The 25,320-nt window shown below is 44.1% G+C and overlaps 1 protein-coding gene across 10 annotated transcripts in view; it reads left to right on the top strand.

Moving 5' to 3' along the window:
• Positions 1–25,320, top strand: part of LOC106590174 (anion exchange protein 2) — a 79,769-nt gene that overhangs the window by 46,663 nt on the left and 7,786 nt on the right. For 8 of the 10 annotated variants that reach the window (XM_014180865.2, XM_014180866.2, XM_045710525.1 and 5 more), the window contains 9 exons: positions 13,068–13,227; positions 13,423–13,661; positions 16,758–16,882; positions 19,014–19,213; positions 21,490–21,626; positions 23,817–23,997; positions 24,119–24,254; positions 24,644–24,845; positions 25,087–25,192. In XM_014180865.2, coding sequence (XP_014036340.2) covers positions 13,068–13,227; positions 13,423–13,661; positions 16,758–16,882; positions 19,014–19,213; positions 21,490–21,626; positions 23,817–23,997; positions 24,119–24,254; positions 24,644–24,845; positions 25,087–25,192 — 1,486 coding nt within the window. Of the gene's footprint in view, positions 1–165; positions 250–8,156; positions 8,247–13,067; positions 13,228–13,422; positions 13,662–16,757; positions 16,883–19,013; positions 19,214–21,489; positions 21,627–23,816; positions 23,998–24,118; positions 24,255–24,643; positions 24,846–25,086; positions 25,193–25,320 lie in introns of those variants that run through there. The other 2 variants (XM_014180860.2, XM_014180871.2) reach the window with 2 other exon arrangements.

Here is a 25,320-nt window from a genome sequence, read left to right on the forward strand (position 1 = left end):
TCCATGCGGCCCATGAACTATCAATTAACTTCAGGGCCGCATGGACAAAGATCTTCCACGGAGGCGGGTGCAAGTCCAGATGATATCCGACTCGCACTAGGACTAGCTCCACTATCACTTAATCAGTGTGGGAAAGAAAGCTTTAGCATTGGTGTTCTACCCCTCAGTAACGTCTGATGCATGGCCTCCTTCGATTTTGTCAAGCTTACTTCCTCGCGTTTCTCTGAACGTCAACAACTAAGAATCAAGGTCAGTGGTTGAAAATATTAGTTGGTGGACAATTTAATCAGACCTCAAAAGTGAAGGGAAGCAACTTTGAGGTACATTGGCCTGTTTACCTGGTGGTACCACTGGGGAGAAAGAGACAGTGGTCATATTTACACACAAGGCATTACCTTCAAAGACCTCTCCAACAGATGGGCATGAGATCTCCTCGTCTGGCCTGCTGCTACAGGAATGCAGTGACTCAACAGAGTATTACATGATCACTTACTACTCTATATATGCCACTGTAAACCTGTCCTTCTGCCCTGAGTGTTGCTGACTGTGTGGGATTTCAGCCACCTCTTGGCTCCTCTAATCCTCTCTACAGCATCGGTGTAAGTGACTAGCTCAGTACTCATTGCACTCACTTTGCTTGTAACAAACCTAGTATACGTTAAGCAGACAGTAGTTGTTATTGCATTACTGAGATTAATATTTCAGTTTGCCTAATCTATCTGGTTTACTGTATTGGGGAACTGTAATTAGATATTAGAAAGCTTCCTCTATCTCTTTTCACTTTCCACGTGGCAGATTTGATTTCTCTTCTTGTGTGTGATGTTTATTTTGATAAACGTTTTGTCTACCTACCTGGTTCCTAAGAAGGTCCTGAGCAGGCTTCCCCAAACCATCAGTACGACCAGGGTAAAGCTACAATATGACAACTAACGGCCTGTGAGTGTTCATGGTACCTACAGAATCGTATTACCAACCTCCCTTCAGGGCATTGTGGAGATCACTTTGCGATCCAAGTGACCTCCACTTTGACCTTCAAAGTGTTCTACGAAGCCTCCACTTCACCCTGCCCCCCCGGCTAAGCTATGATAAGGCAGAGCGCACTGGGTGTTCACATCTCCCCAGCTCATCTCCTATCTGAGCACTCAGTACCTTCAAATGCAATGACTCATGAGATACAGTTCTTGCTGGGTGCAGAGCCAGAGGCCAATGCACTTTAATTTTACGCTTTTAAGTCTTCCAAAGCCACACAACCATTGCGTGCTATTGTCCTCTAACAATCTATTGCGGTCTGAACATGTCCAATGTTTAACCCCAGAACATTAGCACTTAGTTATTAGTTATTACACCACAACGCCTCCACCAAGTACCATTTCAGGACATTCAGGTGTTCTATCCAATCTAGTTGTGGACAAAATGTTATTGCAAGCTGTGGAAAAGCCCCGTTTGCTGATTCAATGACCTATATGGCACATGTACAATGCATGTTCTCTCCTCCCACAGTACAAGGCTGAGAGAATGTTTCTGTAAAAAGAAAAACATGAGTGAGAAAGTAAAGAGGGTCAAAGAAACCAAGACATGCAAACCTCTCCCCGTTGCTAACCTCCCCTGTTATTGGTATGTCTTGGAGGTATGATCTTTGACCTTCTGTAACTTAAATTATTCACGATTCATTCAGGATTATCCGTAAGCATGGTAGTATCCACATGAATGTAGACGTGTTTAGAAATATATTATGTTGTTATTTACAATAAAAAAAGTGATTCCAAAATGACAACATTATTTACCATTTCATTTCTATTGGGCACAATATAATTTGAAACACAACCAAAACAAACTGCAAATGCATCCAACAAGTTTGTAGCATCTAGGGCTGTTACGATGACCGTATTACTGCCACGCCTGCAGTCACGAGTCATGACCGCAGTTAAATTCCACGTGACTGTTGATTCACGATAATTAGGCTACTCCAAAACTGCACATTTAAGTCACTAATGTCACTCTAATGGTCCTTCTAATCACTCTATCAATGTAAATGTCATCGCAAATCAAACATTTCATGATTTTAATTTCATAATCTGCAGAGGTAACAATAGCCGAAACCAACATTTTAGAAAAATCTGGCCTTGAAAAAAGTTGCCTTGATTTTTTTTTTAATTAACTTTTTTTATATTTAATCGTTATTTAACTAGGCAAGTCAGTTAAGAACACATTCTTATTTACAATGGCGGCCTACGGGTAACATGGGTTAATTGCCTTGTTCAGGGGCAGAATGACAGATTTTTACCTTGTCAGCTTGGTGATTCAATCCAGAAACCTTTCGGTTACTGGCCCAACGCTCTAACCACTAGGCTACCTGAACCATGTCTTCCCATATGGACAGAAAAGAGCAGAAGATCTGAGCGGTCCCATCAGATCCAGTTTGTCAAAAACAGGTAAAAACTGTTTCTAAAACATGGTCATGGATATTGTTTTAAAGCCAAACACAACGGCAGCCATTTGGAATCATTTTGGATTCAAGTCAAATGTGAGAGATCAGCTAATAAATCTGGATGAAGACATTTTCCGAAAATGCGAGAGGAATTGCGATCTTCTTAGAGAACAAACGGGACCTGAAAGCAACCCCCCGGTACCCTTGATAGTGTGTGCCGGCACCGAGATGACCTGCTATGCCATATGGAAGAGAAGGAACCAGACACATCTGCTGACACCCTGTCATCGTGGTGGGATAACCACTCTCGTTTTCTTTTATTGGCTCTGCTTGCCAAAAAGTATATGTGCATTTGTGCTACCAGCACTGCGTCAGAGAGGGTGTTCAGCACAGCAGGGAACATAGTTACCGCTCTGCGGTCTTCACCGACAAAGTAAACATGCTGGCGTTTCTTAAAATCGGAACCTTATAGCCTAACTTTGGCAAGTGCTATAGCCTATGATAGTGGACTGCAAAATGTTTGCAAAAAACATACCTTATTTACATTAGTATTCATACCCTTTGCTAAGAGACTCGAAATTGAGCTCCGGTGCATCCTGTTCATTGATCATCCTTGATGTTTCTACAACTTGATTGGAGTCCACCTGTGGTAAATTCAATTGATTGGACATGATTTGGAAAGGCACACACCTGTCTATATAAGGTCCCACAGTTAACAGTGCGTGTCAGAGCAAAATCCAAGGAATTTTCTGTAGAGCTCAGAGACAGGTTTGTGTTGAGGCACAGATCTGGGGAAGGGTACCAAAACATTTCTGCAGCATTGAAGGTCCCCAGGAACACAGTGGCCTCCATTCTTAAATGGAAGAAGTTTGGAACCACCAAGACTCTTCCTAGGGCAGTCCTAGAGCTGGCTGCTCGGGCCAAACTGAGCAATTGGTGTAGAAGGGCCTTGGTCAGGGAGGTGACCAAGAACCGGATGGTCACTGACAGAGCTCCAGTGTTCCTCTGTGGAGATGGGAGAACCTTCCAGACAACCATCTCTGCAGCACTCCACCAATTAGGCCTTTATGTAGAGTGGCCAGACAGAAGCCACTACTGAGTAAATGGCACATGACAGCCCACTTGGAGTTAGCCACAAGGCACCTAAAGACTCTGTCTAATGAAATCAAGATTGAACTCTTTGGCCTGAATGCCAAGTGCCACGTCTGGAGGAAACCTGGCACCATCCCTACGGTGAAGAATGGTGGTGGCAGCATCATGCTGTGGGGAGGTTTTTAGGGTTGCAAAATTCCAGTTACTTTCCCAAAATGTCCAGGTTTTCCAGAAATCCCGGTTGGAAGATTCCTTGATCACCCGATTTTTTTTATTTATTTATTTATTTATTTATTTTTTATTATTTTTATTTTTTTCTCCCCTTCTGATTCCAGGAGTTTTCCAACCATGATTTCTCGAAAACCTGGGAATTTTGGGAAAGTTAGCGGAATTTTGCGACCCTAGATGTTTTTCAGTGGCAGGGACTGGGAGACTAGTTAGGATCCAGGAAAAGATGAACGGAGCAAAGTACAGAGATCCTTGATGAAAACCCGCTCAGGACCTCAGACTGGGGTGAATATTTACCTTCCAACAGGACAACGACCCTAAGCACACAGCCAAGACAACGCAGAAGTGGCTTCGGGACAAGTCTCTGAATGTCCTTGAGTGGCCCAGTTAGAGCCCAGACTTGAACCCGATCAAACATCTCTGGAGAGACCAGAAAATAGCTGTGCAGCAACGCTCCCCATCCAACCTGACAGAGCTTGAGAGGATCTGCAGAGAAGAATGGGAGAAACTCTCCAAATGCAGGTGTGCCAAGCTTGTAGCGTCATACCCAAGAAGACTCGATGCTGTAATCACTCCCAAAGGTGCTTCAACGTACTGAGTAAAGGGTCTGAATACTTATGTAAATTAGCAAACATTTCTGAACCCGTTTTTGCTTTGTCATTATGGGGTATTGTGTGTAGATTGATGAGATGGGGGGGGAAACTATGTAATCAATTTTAGAATAGGGCTGTAACGTAACAGAAAAAGTCAATGGGTCTGAATCCTTTCCGAAAGGCACTGTATGTTTTGATTTAATAACACATTCTAAGGTTTGTATCATTCACAACTAAAGTTTCCAAATGACTATAAATCAAGCGTTTAGTACTTCTTTCAAATGATCACTTTTTAAACTGAACGCATAATAATGGCTCCGTGTTCGATCTAGCTCATCAGTCATTTGGGAAAAATATCCTTTCAAATTTATTCAGCGATCTTCAATTATATTGTTAGTATAAAATCATATAAAATAATAGCACTGGAATTATAAGCGTAACTTGTCTGTTAAATTACTAGCCTGCTGCCATTGGCATGGCGCATAGCCAGATCAGTAACATACATAGGCTGACTCAGATTGTTATTCTGTTCTTCTGAAATACATTTTCTTCATTGTTTGTTTTTTTAAATGCATTTTTATTTAACTAGGCAAGTCAGTCAAGAACAAATTCTTATTTTCAATGACGGCCTAGGAACAGTGGGTTAATTGCCTTGTTCAGGGGCAGAATGACAGATTTTTACCGTGTCAGTTCGGGGATTCGATCTTGCAACCTTCTGGTTACTAGTCCAACGCTCTAACCACTAGGCTACCTGCTGCCTTTTATAGGAAAGACCTGCCTAAAATAATGGTTTCATTAAATACATTTTTTTATTTAAAAATGTAGATGTTTCAAAGGTACGCATCAGCAGCTTGCATGTGTGGAACCCCTTTGTTAATTAACGGTCAATTACCATGAGACCAGCAGTTATTTAGTCAAGGACCATATCACCTCCACCCTACCTGACACCCTAGACCCACTCCAATTTGCTTACCACCCCAATAGGTCCACAGACGACACAATTGCAATCACACTGCCCTAACCCATCTGGACAAGAGGAATACCTATGTAAGAATACTGTTCATCGACTACAGCTCAGCATTTAACACCATAGTACCCTCAACTCTGGGTCTCGACCCCGCCCTGTGCAACTGGGTCCTGGACTTCCTGACGGGCCGCCCCCAGGTGGTGAGGGTAGGTAACATCTCCACCCCGCTGATCCTCAACACTGGGGCCCCACAAGGGTGCGTTCTCAGCCCTCTCCTGTACTCTGTTCACCCATGACTGCGTGGCCATGCACACCTCCAACTCAATCATCAAGTTTGCAGACGACACTACAGTGGTAGGCTTGATTGCCAACAACAGCGAGACGGCCTACAGGGAGGAGGTGAGGGCCCTCGGAGTGTGGTGTCAGGAAAATAACCTCGCACTCAATGTCAACAAAACAAAGGAGATGATTGTGGACTTCAGGAAACAGCAGAGAGAGCAGCCCCCTATCCACATTGACGGAACAGTAGTGAAGGTGGGAAGTTTTAAGTTCCTCGGCGTACACATCACGGACAAACTGAAATGGTCACCCACACAGACAGCGTGGTGAAGAAGCCGCAGCAGCGCCTCTTCAACCTCAGGAGGCTGATGAAATTCGGCTTGTCACCAAAAACACTCTCAAACTTTTACAGATGCACAATCGAGAGCATCCTGTCGGGCTGTATCACCGCCTGGTACGGCAACTGCTCCGCCCACCACCGTAAGGCTCTCCAGAGGGTAGTGAGGTCTGCACAACGCATCACCGGGGGCAAACTACCTGCCCTCCAGGACACCTACAGCACCCGATGTCACAGGAAAGCCAGAAAGATCATCAAGGACAACAACCACCTGAGCTACTGCCTGTTCACCTCGCTATCCCCCAGAAGGTGAGGTCAGTACAGGTGCATCAAAGCGGGGACCGAGAGACTGAAAAACAGCTTCTATCTCAAGGCCATCAGACTGTTAAACAGCCATCACTAACATTGAGTGGTTGCTGCCAACATACTGACTCATCTCTAGCCACTTTAATAATGAAAAAATTGATGTAATAAATGTATCACTAGCCACTTTAAACAATGCCACTTTATATAATGTTTACATACCCTATATTACTCATCTCATATGTATATACTGTACTCTATACCATCTACTGCATCTTGCCTATGCCGTTCGGCCATCGCTCATTCATATATTTTTATATACATATTCTTTCCTTTACGCTTGTGTGTAAGGTAGTTGTTGTGAAATTGTTAGGTTAGATTACTTGTTAGATATTACTGCATGGCTGGAACTAGAAGCACAAGCATTTCGCCACACTCGCATTAACATCTGCTAACCATGTGTATGTGACAAATCAATTTTATTTTATTTGCATGACCGCCACAGCCCTAGTAGCATCACAAGCTTGATGTAGTCATTACATGCCATAAATGTGGGACCAAATACTAAACTTTTGACTATTTACAAGAATATTTAGGGGTGTCAATCATTTTGGCCCCTCCCTTTTTAAGAAAAACATGTATTGTTAGACAAAATCTCTTTCTCTGAGCAATTGTATTATACTGAACAAAAATATAAGCGCGAAATGCAACAATTTCAAAGATTTTACAGAGTTAAAGTTCATATAAGGAAATCAATTTGTAAGTCGCTCTGGATAAGAGCGACTGCACATTACCTCAACTTGAGACATCTGTGGCACTGTGTTCTGTAACAAAACTGCACATTTTAGTTGCCTTTTATTCTCCCCAGCACAAGGTGCACCTGTGTAATGATCATGCTGTTTAATCAGCTTCTTGAAATGCAACACCTGTCTGATGGATAGATTCTCTTGGCAAAGAAGAAATGCTCACTAAGTTTGAGATCATCTTTTTGTGCGTATGGAACATTTCTGATATCTTTTATTTCAGCCCATGAAAAATGGGACCAACATATTACAGTTCGTGTATAATTTTTGTTCAGTGTAGTATAAGGTAATATAATTTCTCTTTTTTTTTTTTTGCATGCAATGTAGCTCAGTATTTGAGGTATTTATTTTTTACAGTCATCATTGCTTGTCTTTATCACAGGTGTCAGTAATTTCAGACCCCACTGTGTGTATATACACAGTATAGTGTATATACCCTGAGTGTACAAAACATGAACGCCTGCTCTTTCCATGACATAGCATTCACCTGGTCAGTCTGTCCCTTATTGATGTCACTTGTTAAATCCACTTCAATCAGTGTAGATGAAGGGGAGGAGACAGGTTAAAAAATGATTTTTAAGCCTTGTCACAATTGAGACATGGATTGTGTGTGTGCAATTTGAGGGTGAATGGGCAAGGCAAAAAGATTTAAGTGCCTTTGAACGGGGTATGGTAGTCGGTGCCAGGTGCACAAGTTTGTTAAGAACTGCAACGCTGCTGGGTTTTTCACACTCAACAGTTTCCCATGTGTTTCAAGAATGATCCACCACCCAAAGGACATCAAGCCCCATCCCACTCCAAGGCCTCTGACAGAGATTTAGGGTCTAATGTACCTTGGTCAATATTGACACGTACCGAAGTTAAAATGAGGGAGGTGAATGCAAGGTATTGTTTGAGGACCATTCATACACAGCTTGCCCTTTCAGGTGCGGTTGGTTTGTCCTCAGAGCGAGAATAAATGCGGAATCTTGTTTATTCTAACACGGCACAATCATAAGAGATAGGTTAGTGCCAGGCTGGGAGATACGGGTCTGATTTTAGTGCACCACGTGGTCACAGGGAGAGGGCTCTCCGCTCGTTCTTGTTTTTTATATAGGGTGTTGCGATTCAGAGCCCCACAGTATCGCCGTAGACGAGGGCATTGCCACTTGCCTCGAACACCACTCCTGACTCCCAACACTCATACCACAAGTCATCCCATTGAAACATGAGTCTGGTAAGTCCCTTAAATCACTGATGGAAGAGGAGAGCATATTTTTTGTCTTTCGATTGCTGTTTGTTTTTGCTGTAAGGGTTTGTTATTGCACATGTTTTTGGTTGTGGGAAATAGTTTCACCTCGCTGGCAATCCCTTACACATCCTCTCTAGCTGTAGAGATTGACTGTGAACCGCTGTGCACAGTAATAGGCTAAAAGCTGTCTTTACTACTCCTGGAGTTCCTAGTGAGTGGGGATGTTTTTCAGGTAGACTTGGCTATCATTTTCTAACTGAACTTTCATGTTTTATTGAAAAAAATAGTATTTGGTTAAGATTGGCAGCACTACTTTTGGATGAAGTGCCCATCAACTGGCATTCATGTGTTGATTGTATTGAAAAGGACTACAGACTATCAAAACTTTAATGATTTCGATTGTAGCTTACAGGTCCAAAGACTGGAGACTGTCACAGAAAGCAACTATCAAATGTGTTTTTTAATGGAGCTCGCTGGGGTGAGGCCCATGCAGCCTACCTGAGCAGCTTCGTGTGGAACTGTCTTGACTCTCAACCTTTTGAAGGTTGAACAGAAGTTTCACGTTTTGATTATTTGTGGCTAGGGCTGTGGCGTTGGCGGAATTTTGTGAGCCGCTGATTGTCAAGCAAATAACTATCGGTCTCACAGTAATTGACCATTTAATTAACATAAAGGGGTTCCACACATGCAAGCTGCTGATGAGTGTCTTTGAAACGTCTAAAGTGTATTATAAACAGGTTGGTTTGTAGTCTGAATGTTGGTTTGTAGTCTGAATGTTGATTGGCTGACAGCCGTGGTATACCACAGGTATGACAAAACATTTATTTTTACTACTCTAATTACGTTGGTAACCAGTTTATAATAGCAATAAGGCACCTTGGGGGTTTGTGATTTATGGCCAATATACCACAGCTAAGTGCTGTATCCAGGCACGCCGCGTTGCATCGTGCATAAAAATTGCCCTTAGCCGTGGTATATTGGCCATATACCACACCTCCCCGGGCCTTATTGCGCAAATGCATCCATTTAATTGCCTGTACACCATTACAATAAATCCGTTATTTATTTTAGGCAGGTCATTTTAGCTAGTGGGCACATGGAGCGGTTATTCTGTGTTCAGCTTAAGTGATCATTTGAAACAGGTTATATGCATGAGTTTGAGTTATTTGGAAACTCGTGTTGTGAATGATACAAACCTTAATGTCTTATGAAATGAAAACATATATGGGCTACATGATTCCACTATTGATAATGTAAAAAAAAAAAAAAAATGGGGAAAAGAGGCATACACCATTTCTTGTCGCAGTGTAATTGCCTATTATGTGTGAAATTTAGTTTCGATTTAAAATGGCCAATATCAGCTGTGCAGGCTAAACACCACCTAATGATTAAGCAATAAATATAGTAGGCCTAGCCTATAAAAAGCTGATGGGATCCTCTTTTTAATAGAGGTCATCACTCTGTTTTCTCACACAATTGCATAGCCTATAGAAATATTGCGCAACATGAGCTCATTGGCTCTCGTGAAGTGTTTGATTAGATTTTTGATACATTTTAATTGATATCAGAGTGATTAGAGGGACAATAGAGTGCTGAGTACCAGGCAGTAAGTTTGGTAGGCTACTAATGACCATCAGCAGCATCAGAGCTTGGAGAAGCCTAATTAACGTGACTAAACAGTCACATGGAATTTGACTGCCTTCATGACTCGTGACCGCCAGTGTGGCGGTAATACGGTTACAGCAACAGCCCTATTTGTGGCACATGTAGACGCTGTCAGAGATTCGTCTGCAAGGTTCTGTGTTTTTTACGCCTGTGTGTGGTATGTGTGTATTTGTAGGTCACACCGTAACTCCATGACATGGTAGCCAGTGCTGTGAAGATAGCTTTATGAATATTTTTTTCTTACTGTTGTTCCATTTTCCAAATTTCTTTCCTATATTTTACACATGCAGCCCCATTGCTAAATAAAATATGTAACATTTTAAGGTAGCTTAATCATTGCGATTTTCTAACTGTTACTTCATACACGTAGTGCAGATTTATTTCTTTATTGGTGTTATTTGGTGTAAGATGGACGAGTAGGGAAAAAGCCCGTTGTCCACCAGTTCTACAGGCTGATGGGGAGTGTGAGGTGGAATAATCAGATCTCGTCAACCAATGTTTTTTTTCCCTTGGTCCCCCTCGAGTGCAGGGGAGAATTTAATCTACCGATGACATGTTAAATGGCCTGAGAAAGGGTTTGGAGGGGCGTTAAATGAGGCATGGTGCCGTGACTGTTTGGCCAGTGTCACAGGAGGGGAGAGTGCTCAGTGAGGAGCCGCACGATCAGTACTGTAGCCACAGCAAAATCTGCTTTGCCTTAGCGCTGGACAGAGGAGACGAGACGAGGAGAGGATCCCCCACTTTGTTGGGATCAAGTTCACCTGTGGCTCCACCTTTGCAACCATCCTTATCACCACGCCTCCGGCAGAGGTGGTCTGCAGACAGATCTAGCACCCTGCTGCAGGGGAAAATATCACTTACCTCAGGGTTTCTCTGCCTTCTCCTCAGGGACCACCAGGCATTTCACATATTTGTTATAGCCCTGAACTGGCACACATGATTTAATTATTATACTGAACCAAAATATAAACGCAACATGTAAAGTGTTGGTCCCATGTTTCATGTGTTGAAATAAAGCATCCTAAAAATTTTCCATATGCACAAAAAGCTTATTTCTCTCAAATGTTGTGTACAAATTTGTTTACATCCCTGTTAGTGAGCATTTCTCCTTTGCCAAGATAATCCATCCACCTGATGTGTGACATGTCAAGAAGCTGATTTAAACAGCATGATCATTACACAGGTGCACCTTGTGCTGGGGACAATAAAAGGTCACTCTAAAATATGTTTTTTGTCACACAACACAATGCCACAGATGTCTCAAGTTTTCATGGAGCTTTCAGTTGGCATGCTGACTGCAGGAATGTCCACCAGAGCTGTTGCCAGAGAATCTCTACCCTAAGCCGCCTCCAACGTCGTTTTAGAGGAATTATCAGTACGTCTAGCCGACCTCACAACCGCAGAACATATGTAATCACGCCAGCCCAGGACCTCCACATCCGGCTTCTTCTCCTGAGGGATGGTCTGAGACCAGCCACCCAGACAGCTGATGAAACTGGGTTTGCACAACCAAATAATTTCTGCAGAAACCGTCTCAGGGAAGCTCATCTGCATGCTTCTCGTCCTCACCAGGGTCTTGATCTGACTGCAGTTTGCCGTTGTAACCGACATCAGTGGGCAAATGCTCACCTTTCGATGGCCACTACTGGCACACTGGAGAAGTGTGCTCTTCACAGATGAATCCCGGTTTCAACTGTACCGGGCAGATGGCAGACCGAGTGTATGGCGTTGTGTGGGTGAGCGGTTTGCTGATGTCAATGTTGTGAACCGAGTGCACCATGGTGTTGGTGGAGTTATGGTATGGGCAGGCATAAGCTACGGACAACAAACACAATTGCATTTTATCGATGGCAATTTTGAATGCACAGAGATACCCAGACAAGATCCTGAGGCCCATTGAAATGCCATTCATCTGCCGCCATCACCTCATGTTTCAGTATGATAATGCACAGCCCCATGTCGCAAGGATCTGTACACAATCCCAGGAAGCTGAAAATGTCCCAGTTCTTCCATGGCCTGCATACCGATTTGAGCATGTTTGGATGCTCTGGAGCGACGTGTACAACAGCGTGTTCCAGTCCCCGCCATTATCCAGCAACTTCACACAGCCATTGAAGAGGAGTGGGACAACATTCCACAGGCCACAATCAACAGCCTGAGAAACTCTATGCGAAGGAGATGTGGCACGCAGCATGAGGCAAGTGGTCACACCAGATGCTAACTGGTGTTCTGGTCTACGCCCCTACTTTTTTTTGTGACCAACAAATGCATATCTTGTGAAATCCATAGATTAGGGCCTAATGAATTTTATTTCAATTGAATGATTTCCTTATATGAATCCTTGACATTTTAGCATGTTGCGTTTAAAAAAATATATTTTTGTTCAGTGTAGTTGATCATTCGAGTCAGGACTTAACTCCCCGGGATGTCCCCGGGATCTCCATCGCACCACTCATCACTCCACCATCCACGACCATCTATAGCACTACCCTGTCCAAGTCATTGATCAGAACTTGTAGTGTAATCACTGTTTTAATTTGAGGCTGTTGTAGTGTTCAGAGACCAAGCGCTTGTCCTTTCAGTGGATTTTTTTCTGTGGGATGACTAGCACTTCCTTCATTGTCAGTTTGGTTCGAGCTGCATGGCTTTGACATGGGGAATAGGGATGAATGAAGTCGGCAAACAACCTCACAGAGCAAATCTGAATAAATGGATCGCCGACAATGGCCCAGTCCAGGAAAAAGGACCTTGGCGCTCCATGTTGATCTGAAAGAATTCGATAAGTATTAGCAATATAGTTGTAGCTTTAACTTAACCTTTAGAGGACTTTATTACATTTTCGCCATACTGATTTACGTCTATCCAAACCGTTCAGATTTACTGTGGGTTTAGGGGTTGTTTCTGAATGGGGTCTACAACATCATGGTTCTTTCTCAATTAGTCTTCCCTTGATTCCTTGCATCCTTCTCAAAACCCATTGGAGAACAAGGTTCGAGGGGAGGGATCTTGGACCTTCTCCTCCAATACAATTAAAAGGAGTCGAGGAATCACAGAAAGATTAATTGAGATGAAGCCAATGCCTTTCCCTGTTTTCCCTGACTGATCTGAATTGACCCTGTCCTGCCTCTCTTCCTCTCTCAGCCGGAGGCGCCGTCAGCCTCGTCCATGCGAGGAGCAGTTGAGGAGGATGAAGGGGACCTGAACAAATCCCTGGGGGTCCAGCGCTTTCAGCAGATCCTCAGCTCCGCCCCAAGGGTCCCCGACGAGCAGCACCGCACCTACAACGAGGAGGACTTTGAATGTAAGCAGACACACACAATTGTTCACACAACTTGCACACATACGTAGGTGGCTCACATACTTTTGCAGAAATTGTGGAGCGGAGTACCTTCATTTTTGTGAATCGTAAATATAAACCGTTGATTTACTAATAAAATAAGTCCCTCTCTGAAGACCGCACAAAATGTTTGATCTGCTAACCATTTTCCTCCTGCAGACCACCGTCACTCCTCGCACCACATCCACCACCCCCTGTCCAAGCTGCCCTCCGATGGGAGGAGGAAGAAGAGCGGCAAGAAGAAAAAGAAGGAAAGGGAGCGCAAGGACAGTTCTGGCCCAACAAGCAACACCGCCATTGAGGAAGGAGAAGATGAGGAAGAGGATGAGGAAGAGTGTGGAGAGAGCCTCACCCATCTCTCTGAGACAGATTGTGACACCGTCAAAGAAGACGTACATGTAATGACACATCTTTCACGTTTTCAAATGCGCTTTAACAGTCACTTCAGTTGTCTGTCAGTTTGTTGTTTTTTTAAAACATGAACCAAAGGTGGCTTAGCGTAAGGCAGGGTTCCCCAAACTCGGTTCTGGGGCCCCCCCTGGTTGTACGTTTTGTTTTAGCACTACACAACTGATTCAATTAAACAAGTCATCAGGCTTGGATTATTTGAATCTGTGTAGTGCTAGGGCAAAAACCAAAACATGTATCCAGGTGTGGCCCCAGGACCCAGTTTGGGAAACCCTGGCGTAAGGCAATATGCATATCTTACACCACTGATACTGGGTCTGCATGCCAAATGACACCTTATTCCCTATTTAGTGCACTACTTTTGACCAAGGCCCTGGTAAAAATGTAGTGCACTATAAAGGGAATAGGGTGCCATTTGGGACACTGACATGTTTTGTTTTTTTGCAGTGTGGCTGTGGTTCAATAGATCGAATCCCTGTCAGCATTATCATATTTTCCTCTATGAATATTTAAACACCAGCTTAATTAATTATTTAACTGGTTTGGGGTTACACTGCTATAACACTGACAACTGTTGTGTTCTGCCACACATGACCGGTTTTGACCTGTGATGGTGTGATATGCGTACAACATTAGTTGTCCAAGCCGTCAGCCCCAAGCTTTTCTCAGATGAAGCTTTCTTTTATTCCAGAAATATAAAAGAAATGCTCAAGAGTGTGAATCCTCACGAAACCCTGACGAAAGAAAGACCATGATTTTTGGGATGTTTTTACGAAATGTAGTCCATAAGATAGTCCTTTGGAGGAAGGCTTGTTGACATGTATATTTGACATTTTTATCTAAAATAATTTATCAAATTTGGCATATTTATGACATTTTGGCCTCACCCATGTTTCCTTTAATAACCTTTTACTGCAGTGGGCTAACTCGGGGTCGGTCAGTGTTTCTTGGTAGTGTTAAACAAATCACACATGGTTATGGGCAGCAGCAAAAAAAGAAGACATCTGTACCATGTCAGATACAGAGTTGAAATGTATACCATTTTGAGTTTGATTATTCTCTTATTTAGTTTATTTTATTAGGATTCTCATTAGCCGACGCCAATGGCGACAGCTTGTCTTCCTGGGCTCCTACACGTAACTAAAAATACATTACAGACAAAGACAATTTACATACATTTAAAACATTAACATAGACATTAGTCTTTTATATTTAAAAACATTTGGTCACATGGGGGAGAGGCATTGTGGCGTGAGGTGTTCCGGTTTACTGTTTACGTGCACTATATGAGATGGGAGTGCCATGGGTTAATGGCTCTATATAATACTGTACGTTTTCTAGATTTTTTTTCTCTACCTGGGAACTATGAAAAAAACCCTGGTATCATGTCTGGAGGGGTAAGTTTGTCTGTCAGAGCTAGATATAAGTTGATTATACAGGCAATTTTGAATATTTCTCTCAAACAAGAGTTGATGCTGTCAATCTCTCTACTTTGACCCAGGAGAGACTGATGTGCAGACTGTTGACATTAGCCCTCTGTGTACATTGAAGGGCAAGACTTGCTGCTCTGTTCTGGGCCAGCTGCAGCTTTTCTAGGTCCTTGTATGCAGCACTTGACCATATCGCTGGGCGATAGTCGATATTAGATAAAACTAGAGCCTGCAGGATTTGTTTCATCGACTGTGGTGTTTAAAAATGCTGAGCATCACTTTATCACAGACATACCTCTCCCCTCTTTGCAACAATTTAATCAATATACCTGCACAATTTACAGTCTAAGTTGACACCAAGGAGTTTAGTCTCAAAACAGCCACATCATTCATTACCAGATTCTGCTGAGTCTAGAACTTAGGGAATGATTTGTACCAAATACAATGCTTTCAGTTTTAGATATGTCCAGGACCTTTTTGTTACTAGCCACCCAATCCAAAACTGACTGCAACTCTTTGTTTAGGGTTGCAGGGATTTCACTAGCTGCGGTTGCTGACGTGTATAACGTTGAATCATCGGAGTACATAGACACACAGGCTTTGTTTAATGCTAGTGGTAGATAATTAGTAAAAATGGAGAACAGTGAAGGGCCAAGTGCCGCCTCGCAAAATACCACACTTTACGTTTAACATTAGAGAAGCTACCGTTTTAAAGAAAACCCTCTGTGTTCTATTCGATAGATGGCTCTCGTCCCATGATATGGCAGAGGGATGCAAAACCATAACACATCAATTTTTCCGGCCATCTCAACGGCTGCACTGAAGTCTAACAATAAAGCTCCCACTGTCTTATTATCCATTTATTTCAGCCAATCACCAGTCCTTTGTGTCAGTGCAGTACATGTTGAGTGCCCTTCTCTGTAAGCATGCTGAAAGTCTGTTGTTAATTTGTTCACAGAGAAATGGCGTAGTACCTGGTCAATCAACCTTTTTCTGAACGTTTGCTCAGAGCCGGCGGCAAGCTGATTTGGTCAGCTGTTAGAACCGGTAAAGGGCACGTTTACCATTCTTTGGTAGTGGAATGACTTTAGCGTCCCTCCAGGTCTGAAGACGAACACTTTTCTCCAGGCTCAGATTAAAGATATGACAAACAGGAGGGGCAATGTAGTCTGCTACCATCCTCAGTAGCTTTCCATCTAACTTGTCCAAACCAGGTGGTTTCTCATTATTGATGGACAACAATCATTTTTCCACCTCTCCCGGATATAACTTTACAGAATTCAAAATTACAATGCTTTTCTTTTCGTTATTAGGTATTTTATGCATGAATATGATTGCTCACAGTTTTCCCACTTTGCCAATGAAGTAGTCATAGGCAGGAAACACTCAACTTTACCAAAACAATAAACCAAGCTTTCTCGTTCAGCATGTGCCGCTCTCTGACGACAACATTTTGTGAAAATCCCCCCAAAATGTGGTTATTTTTTTGTTGTTGTCTAGGTTTTGTGAGGAATCACTAAATGATTTTAAGTCTTCATTTTCTACATATTTGTATTGTTATTTTTTCCTTTACCATAAACCCTATTGCAGTTATTTTCAATAGTATGTTGAATATACAGAACACTCATGTCATGTGTGCCCTCACTCCCTCCATAGTTCTTTCTGTCAGATGAAGATCGCCTGGCCACACCTACCACAGACAGCCCCCACCCTGCCCGAGGGATGGAGGTTGTGCCTCAGTCTGCCGTGGGCACCGAACCTGAAGATGCCGCCTCCACCGAGTGAGTACACCTCTCTGAATACACCCATATTTTTATTTCATTATTACTGTAATGAGGCGATTGGGTGAGATCATTTTTGCCAGTTGAAGTGTCACCCTGCTTTGCGTCACAACACGACAAGGACTCTTTTGTAGCACTTAGCCTGATACTGCTTGCTCTGAGGCGTTCTCAGTCACTGAATGGATGTGTGTGTGTAGGTGTGTGTGTGTGTGTGTGTGTGTGTGTGTGTGTGTGTGTGTGTGTGTGTGCGTGGTCTCACCCAGGCCGGCCGGCACACACTGTACGTTACCATGTTCCCGGCATCCAAGCAGCCTGCAGGGTTCTGCTCTAATAGGACACGATTCATCCCCTTGCAACAACACAGAGCCATATTTCACCTGTCTGACTGTCTCCATAGAGAACAGAACACTGACCCTTCCTACTAACACACCTCTCCCTCCCTCCACCTATGGTATTTAGTCTCAGGACACATTAGTGCTGTGTCTTTTCTTCTCCTTTCTCCAGTCTGCCGAGGTTTCGCTCTGTGTGGACTTCCTCATAATAGTACTACTACAACTGCAATCCTATACATTGGAAGATAGAGATGTCAAACAAGTGGATTATTCTGACCGCGGAGGGAATTTCTGAATATAGTTGGGGAAAGTAACTCCCAAAGTTTTTTTTTTTCTGAACAAACATAAACCGCTTAGGAGACAGTGACGTCTTTAGGTGAGTGTTTGTCGGTTTTGGGAATGATCTGTCTGCTGGACTGACGAATTCTAATTGTGCATCTTCACTCCTTAGTTTATCATGACATTTTTAGGATGATTTACTGCACCTGATTTGTTTTTTTCTTCTCCTGTGAAATTGGCTTCCTGTATGTTGGTTCCAAGGAATGTTGAGGGAGACCAACAAACCGTTCTCCTCTTATCTTAGAAAATCTATTGGCCCCTAAATTTAAAATGAGTTAAGTTGTGTAGCCCACTTCAGAGCCCTTTACTACAAATCAAGTTTGAGGAGTTGGCGAGGTAACTTTGGTCAACTCTGAGATCAACTTGGGATAACCGGTACCACAAAAATGGCGCACCTTTTAGCCAGGTACATTTCTATGGCAACATATCCTTCAGAACTAACCTGCTCCGGGGCAGGCTAATTCAGGGCTAACTCCATTTTATCCTGAAGTGTCTGAGCCACGAGTTGAGGACCAATGAAAACCGATTCTCTCCCTCTCGTAAAGATTGTGTCATCATACCCTTCATTTGAGGAAGACTACTGATTTTAAATATTTTATTAATCAAATATACTTTTGTGTGTTAAAAAATGCCTGTCATATTAGTAATGACAGCATTTGCTTTCTGAACTGTACATTTCGCGCAATTGTGTTTTTAAATTTGTTAGCGGGCTAACTGACAGCCGCAACCAACCATAGACGCAGTATAATCCATAGATGGCAGTTCCCATTCAAGTCAATGACAATGTCGAAGGCTTAGGCCGAAACTTTGTCTGTATACCTACCGTGAATTAAATAAATACTAAAAAGAAACCTGATCTCCTTTTTGAGTTGAGCTACACAATTTTGGAAGCCATTGCTAGTGTACCCGTGAGTTTAACAGTCAAATTGCCATGGTTCGAGGTTCCAAAACCCTAATGGATTATGTCTATGATCACAATGCAATAAGCTATTCCACAGATCGAAGGAGCGCTATGAGTGGGGAAGAAAGGTGCTCTTGCATTGATGAGCACACGAAAGCACACCGAAGACTGAATTAATGATAAATCATCATTTTAAAGACCGCACATTTAAAAGCCTATTTCATACCATAACCTGCTGAATTTGCCAGATAACTTTCTTTCATTTCGATTTTGGCACAAATGAAAACGTGGCACTGACTCACCCATGGATTGATGTTTCAGCATTGTCTCAATGAAGAGTTCGGCGTTAGATGCCTGCTAGAGTTGGAGGGAGGCAGACGAGCAATATCTACCATCGAAGTACGGATGAAGCCTGATCTGGAATGTGAAGCTAACTGAAGCTGGCTAGCTTTATAAAAGCCTGAGTAGATCTAGCTTGCTTTCTTAGTACTACACTCAGGCTCACGTCTTTTATTGACCTTAAAGTTATTAACCCTGTTCTCTCTCTCTCCTCTCCCAGAAAGCCCTGTCCGACCTTGTCCAGCAGTGACCCGTCCGACCCCGCCTCTCTGACCCGCGTAGCCAGCCGCAGCTACGACCTGCAGGACCGCCGGCGTACGGGTAACATGACTGGCGCCGAGCAGGCCAAGTACCATCGCATCCCCACGGATGAAAGTGAGGCGCAGACCCTGGCCTCGGCCGACTTGGACGGCATTAAGAGTGAGTCTGGGGAAATGGAGAAACATCACCTTAGACATTTCGGCCCGGTTTACAGATTAAGCCTAATCATGGACTAAAAAGAATCTCCATTGAAAATGCTTTTTAGTCCAGGTTTGGGCTTAATCTGTGTCCGGGAAACAGCCCCTACATGTTCAGCCATTCATTTGTTGTCGACTGAACTGAAGCAATGTTTTAGTGCTTAATTTATTGTTTACTTTATTGTATGTATTATTAAATTCAGAAGACATGTTGGTTCTCTCTCTGTTATGTTCAAACTTCTTGTACATTTACAGGCTGTTTTGTCCATTGGGAGATTTGTTCAGAAGCCCAGTACTCTAAACTCTCCCAGACCTTGGAGTGCTGCAGTCATCTGCTCTGACAGATTTACTTTTAAAGACGGCTGTGAGTGTGTGTGTGCGTGCAATTCGGCCTGTTTGATATCCCACATTATTACCTTTCCAGCTGAGCACTGTGATTAGAGTGGAAGAACAGTCTTTGGCTCCACTGAAGGTCGGAATGCTCAGAACAGAGAAAGAGAGGGGGGCACACAGGGGTACATTAATGAGGGGCACTATGAGTCAGTGTGGCCCCCCCGTTGCCCTGTGATGTCCCCAGCTCCAGGGGCACCAGCGGTGATTTACATCGGGGGGGGGGGGTCGACCCCTCAGCAGACAGAGTGTGGCGGACAGGAACAAAAGTCCTCTTAATTAAATTAGCCTGTTCCCGCTGTCAGCTGAGGCCCTTGGAACCAGACCCAAGCCAACCTGGTGGCTAATTGAGAAAGCTGCCCTTCTGGTTCACAAGTCCTGAGTCATTAGTGCCAATAAAACAATGGGGAAGAGCTAAGTCATCTGAAAGAACAACATGAGAGGGAAGCTGATGAGATGCATGGAGATGATCTGATGTAGGTGATGTAGGTCCAGTGCCATCATGGGGCTACGTGACATAGATGGTGTGGCCTTTGTCCTCTAATTTGTCCTCTCAGCATCAGAGCATAGAGATCCTATTACATTACAAGTCATAAACCCTTCAAGTTTCAGAATGGTCAGAAAATGGCATAGGTGACGCATTTTATTTGGGTATTTTTTAATTCCTCAGTCTATGATCATTTATTTTCTTCCCAGAACTGCAAAGCAGCCTGGGAAAGTGCCTTCACGGCTGGCTGCTGCTCAATGATTGGAATGATTAGATCATTGTCTCCTTCCCCTTTTTATTCATCCCTCCAGTTGTTAGCACTTCCGCTAGCTAATGCGCTCGGGCGGTTTCTACCTCAACCAGGTCAGGTGGTGGTCAAGGAATGGCAACTTTTTTTCCCGCTTTTCTTCGAGCTCCAGTCCTGGACACGCAAGGACTGGATCTTGAGATGGTAGAGATGACTGTTCCTCATACCCGTGCCAGCTTTATGCCAGCACTGCGCCCATCTCCAAGCTCCTCTCCTTTAAGAGTCTTATCCAGTTAGGCCCAGTCCCACTCTGGGTCTGCCCAGACACTCATGCATGCACCAGGAGTCAGACACATCGTGGAGCCTCTAGGGCGGACTAACGGTTCCAGTGGTCTTTGCGTTGAAGTCGGGACAAGTTACAGCAACACCTTACAGCAAAACCTGGACAATGAACAAGAGGCTCAAAGGACAGAAGATTATACTTTGTTGCTCTCCAGTTTCACTAGCTGGGTTTTTCTAAAAGGACCAACAGGACAACTTGTTCATTAGGAGAAAATGCTGTCATTTTTCCAAACCTTCAGAGTTGAAGGTGCTCAACGACCAGGGTGTTTCTCAAATGGGGAAAGAGGCCACTGATAAAGGTAAGGTTCCTACCTCTAACAGGCTCATCGCACCCGTTGCACCTACCCTCTCAGATATACCTGAGAGACACTCTGCCATCCAGCCTCCTTGTCCAGGTTGTCCTTCGTTTGAGGCCAGTCTGGTAACCCAACCCCACAGCAAGGTCAGGTGAACAAAAGCAGCTGCCTGGCCTCTGAGTGTGGGACTCTGATATTTTACCTGATGGTGGGGACGTCATCCCAGAGCCAAGAGCTCACCGTTAGGAAGATCAATGTTTGGGGGGAAAAAGCTACAACACTACAACGGATTCCTGACCACTGTTAGTCAGTGTTTGGGATCACAATCGCCACCACAGTCATATTCAGAACAGAGAATAAGGGGATGTCAATACATGATAGATGATTATATAGTGACAATCATGAACCTCTATTGCGATGCCTGTCCATAGATGGTGATGATTTTGCACTCCCATCTCTCACCTTTCATTCCTCAGGCCATCGTTTTGAGGATGTCCCTGGGGTACGGAGACACCTGGTCAGGAAGAGCACCAAGGGCCAAGTGGTGCACGTCGGCAAGGACCACCAGGAGACCAGCATACGTAGCCAAAAAAAGGACCGGACCCCACATGAGGTGAGCGTCCGAAAAAACGAGCAGTAGTACCCACTCCTTTGCTTGTGTGGGAAACAGTGTCACATAGTCCCTCGTTTCAGATAGTATGATTGGGTTTTATTCATTTAGATGGTTTTCATGGATTTCCTGACGTTTTTGGCAAGGATGAAGGTTTGAAGGTAATGTTGCTGCTTGTTTTAAGACATTCCATGCAGGACACGTGTAGGTGAAGTTTCTCTTTGGAGACCAGTGTCTATGTTTTGCTCAGTTTAGACAAAGGTAAATAGGGTTCATTGTTTTCTTGACACCCTCCCCCTATTCAACTGGAAAATACAGCAACATTTTTTTTCCCCTCGTTCTCTGTTTGGGCGCAGCCCCCCTACAGTATCTTATGTGGATAGGAGAGGGGGCAGAGCACAATTAAAAATGAATGAATTAGTTATTTTCTTTCACACATCCAAAAGAAAGAGGCAGCGAAGAGTTCAGGTAACAAGACACCCGGTGCTCCCTGAGGGAGGGAGCCATGTTTTAATAACACACACAGAGGCCCCCAACAACAGGTTCCTCTCAGGGTAGAGAGTGTGGGTGGGTGTGTGTGTGGGGGGAGATGTAAGGGTCGCCTGCTCTGTGCGTGGGTCTGTGTCAGTGTGTTGAGCCCACCCTCTCGCTCCTTCCAGTCGTTACCGCCAGTGGTTCTGTACCGTTCTGCCTCCCGGCCAGACGGAATGGTCCTATTGGACTACTCCGGCCATATGGCCCGGCCCCAGAAGGTGAGGCGGCTTAGCCGGCCAGACACAGGTTCCAGGAGTGTGGGTTTGCATGTAGCGCCGTGTGTCTGCACGTGAGGGTAGGGACAGTAATGATCACTCGCTAATCATCAGTTATGTTGTTGGCTTGGTACTAAAACAGGTGGGTTGGGTCGCACTAACACACCAGCATAGTTTCTCTTTAAACCAGCCTGTTGTGACGTGATAAGGCTGTAATGGTGCGATACTGTATTTCTACTCATCAGAGTCTTTATTATTTCTACTGTATTTCTACTCATCACAGTTTGTGGATGTTCGGAAGAACTTAATCTCAACGGAGCGTCTGTGGTGCTCATTCAAATGGTTTTGACTGAAATAATGTTGCATTTACTAGTTGCTTCGGCTATTTTCTGTCCGTGGCGTATATTTGCGAAGTGTATTGACTTTGAGGGTAATTTCAATGCTTGTTTATTGGGTGTTCCTAATATAACCGAGTAACACTGTTGAGTGTGTTTCTGTTTGACGTCAACATGCACCGTATACCTGGGTTCAACTACTATTTGAAAATATTTTGACTGTTTGCTCCAGCCTGCCTGGAATGCCAGATGGACTGGGTTTGCAGTTTGGGGACTATTTTTATTGCGCCATTAAGCCAGGAAAGCTCAATCAACCACAAATAAAGTATTTAAAATAGTAATTGAACCCAGGTCCGCTGCATTTTGCATGGTTTTCAGAAGTCAGTAGGTTCCAGGCCTGGTGCCAACTACTTTCACACTTGACATTTGAAGAGTGAAACTAGATAAACACATATGGACACGTGGTTCTCTGGATATGCTTTCCCTTCCTTATAATGTTGGCTGTCTTTAAAGAAACGGCATGATCCTGAGAAGCGCTAGCGTTCATTCTAAAATAACAGAAGAATATGGACAAAAAAGTGCTATCCGGGATCCTTGGGACGTCCCTACCCTAAATCCTTATCCCTACCCTTGCCTAACCTTAAATAGAACCCTTGCCTAACTTTAACCCTTACCTTAACCATTTTACATTTCAACTGGGTAGGGCCATCCCAAGGATCCCGGATAGCAGTGACCGAAGCCGATCTAGACACGTTTAAGCTAATTGAAAACAATTTCCCCTGATAGTTCTGTTATTCTGATCCTCACTGAATCTAATCAAGTTTGCTCAATAATAACTTGGTTTGAAGTGTTTAAAGGAGATTCTGGTTTGAACATTTCAGACTCCTAGATGGGCATCTACACAGAACATGCTAATATCATGGATATTGACTTTCATTGGTTTTTGGACAAACATGCTACATAGTTAGCAATTGGAGACAGTGGTCACTGGCCAGGTAAACAAAAGAAAGGATTACTGTCTTACCTTGTACATAGACTGCTTACAGGGTAAGGAAACCAATATGTAATTTGGGTGAACTATCACTTTAACGTCCATCTCTCCCTCTCAGGTGTTTGTGGAGCTGAACGAGCTGATCATGGATAAGAACCAGGAAATGCAGTGGCGGGAGACAGCGCGTTGGATCAAGTTTGAGGAGGACGTGGAGGAGGAGACGGATCGCTGGGGCAAACCCCACGTGGCCTCACTCTCCTTCCGCAGCCTGCTGGAGCTCCGCAAGACCATCTCCCACGGTAGGAGAGGAGGAGAGGGAGAGAAAGAGAGGACAGGGAGAGAAAGAGTGTGTGTGTGTGTACATCTGTGTGTGCCCTCACTGCAGTGACCGTAGTGTGCCGTGTCTCCTCTGCCACCCAGGGGCGGTGTTGTTGGACCTGGACCAGAAGACTCTGCCTGGCATCGCCCACCAGGTGGTGGAGCAGATGATCATCTCAGACCAGATCAAGGCTGAGGACCGCGCCAACGTGCTCCGAGCCCTGCTTCTCAAACACAGGTACAGCACGACCGCTACACCTGCAAATCGTCTAGGACAGCTTAGTGAAAAAGACACTCTTGAGTCTTAAGACGATCTCATCTCTTAATATGGAAGTACAGAATACTGCTGTAGTTTTAGCAAATTAAGTGTGTGGACATTACTGTATTTATACTCTGGCTGTTGTTTCTCAACAGGATACATAAGACAAGTCACTGGAGTTTAACATTCTGATCTCATAGATGAAATGGCATTATTAGTTCAGCATGTTAATTCACACTGATGAACTTTCCAAGCCTGTCCCCCTGGTGCCCCACGCCGCCCGCTTGCTTGGTAGGTCCCACCTCGCCCTCTCTTACGCGATCTATCTCCTGCTCAATCTCTGTGCCTTTCCCTCCCTCTCCCCGCAGTCACCCGAGTGACGAGAAGGAGCACAGCCACAACCCCTTCCCCAGGAACATCTCTGCGGCCAGCCTGGGCAGCCTGCTACCGCACCACCACAGCTCCAACCACATCCACCTGCCAGAGCCCTCCGTCACAGAGCCCCTCATGGGCTCGGCCAGCTCGGCGGAGCAGGAGACGCGTGTCGACGTGGAGAAGAACGACGTGCAGGTACCTACAGCTCCGGGTTGATTGATACTATGTGGTTTACTGTGGCGAATCTAGGTTGGATAACTTATTTGACAGACAGAGAGAGCAGGCAATAACATTGTGGTGGAGACATGTTTATTTGGATAGATATGTATCTTCTAGCAGTACATGGTTGAGTCCCTTTTTAATGGTTAAGGTCTCCCGTTGGTCAGCAAGACATAGACCTGCGCTAACTACGTTCTGATTTGGTGTTGTGCAACAGAAGGAGTCGACTCCAAATATTGGCATGCACAGGTCCAAGTCCAAGCATGAGCTCAAGCTGCTGGAGAAGATTCCAGAGAACGCTGAGGCCACTGTTGTCCTTGTGGGTGAGTTGAATTGTGTTGAATTCTTTCAAGAAGGTACCCATTGTTAACTGAAAACGAACCAGTAAATTCTGGCTGAAACAGGAGTGTAAAATATTGCAGTTTCCCAGATACTCTGTTCCTCTTTCCAG

This window comes from Salmo salar, chromosome ssa29 (genome assembly GCF_905237065.1).
Source record: "Salmo salar chromosome ssa29, Ssal_v3.1, whole genome shotgun sequence".
Taxonomy (NCBI): domain Eukaryota; kingdom Metazoa; phylum Chordata; class Actinopteri; order Salmoniformes; family Salmonidae; genus Salmo; species Salmo salar.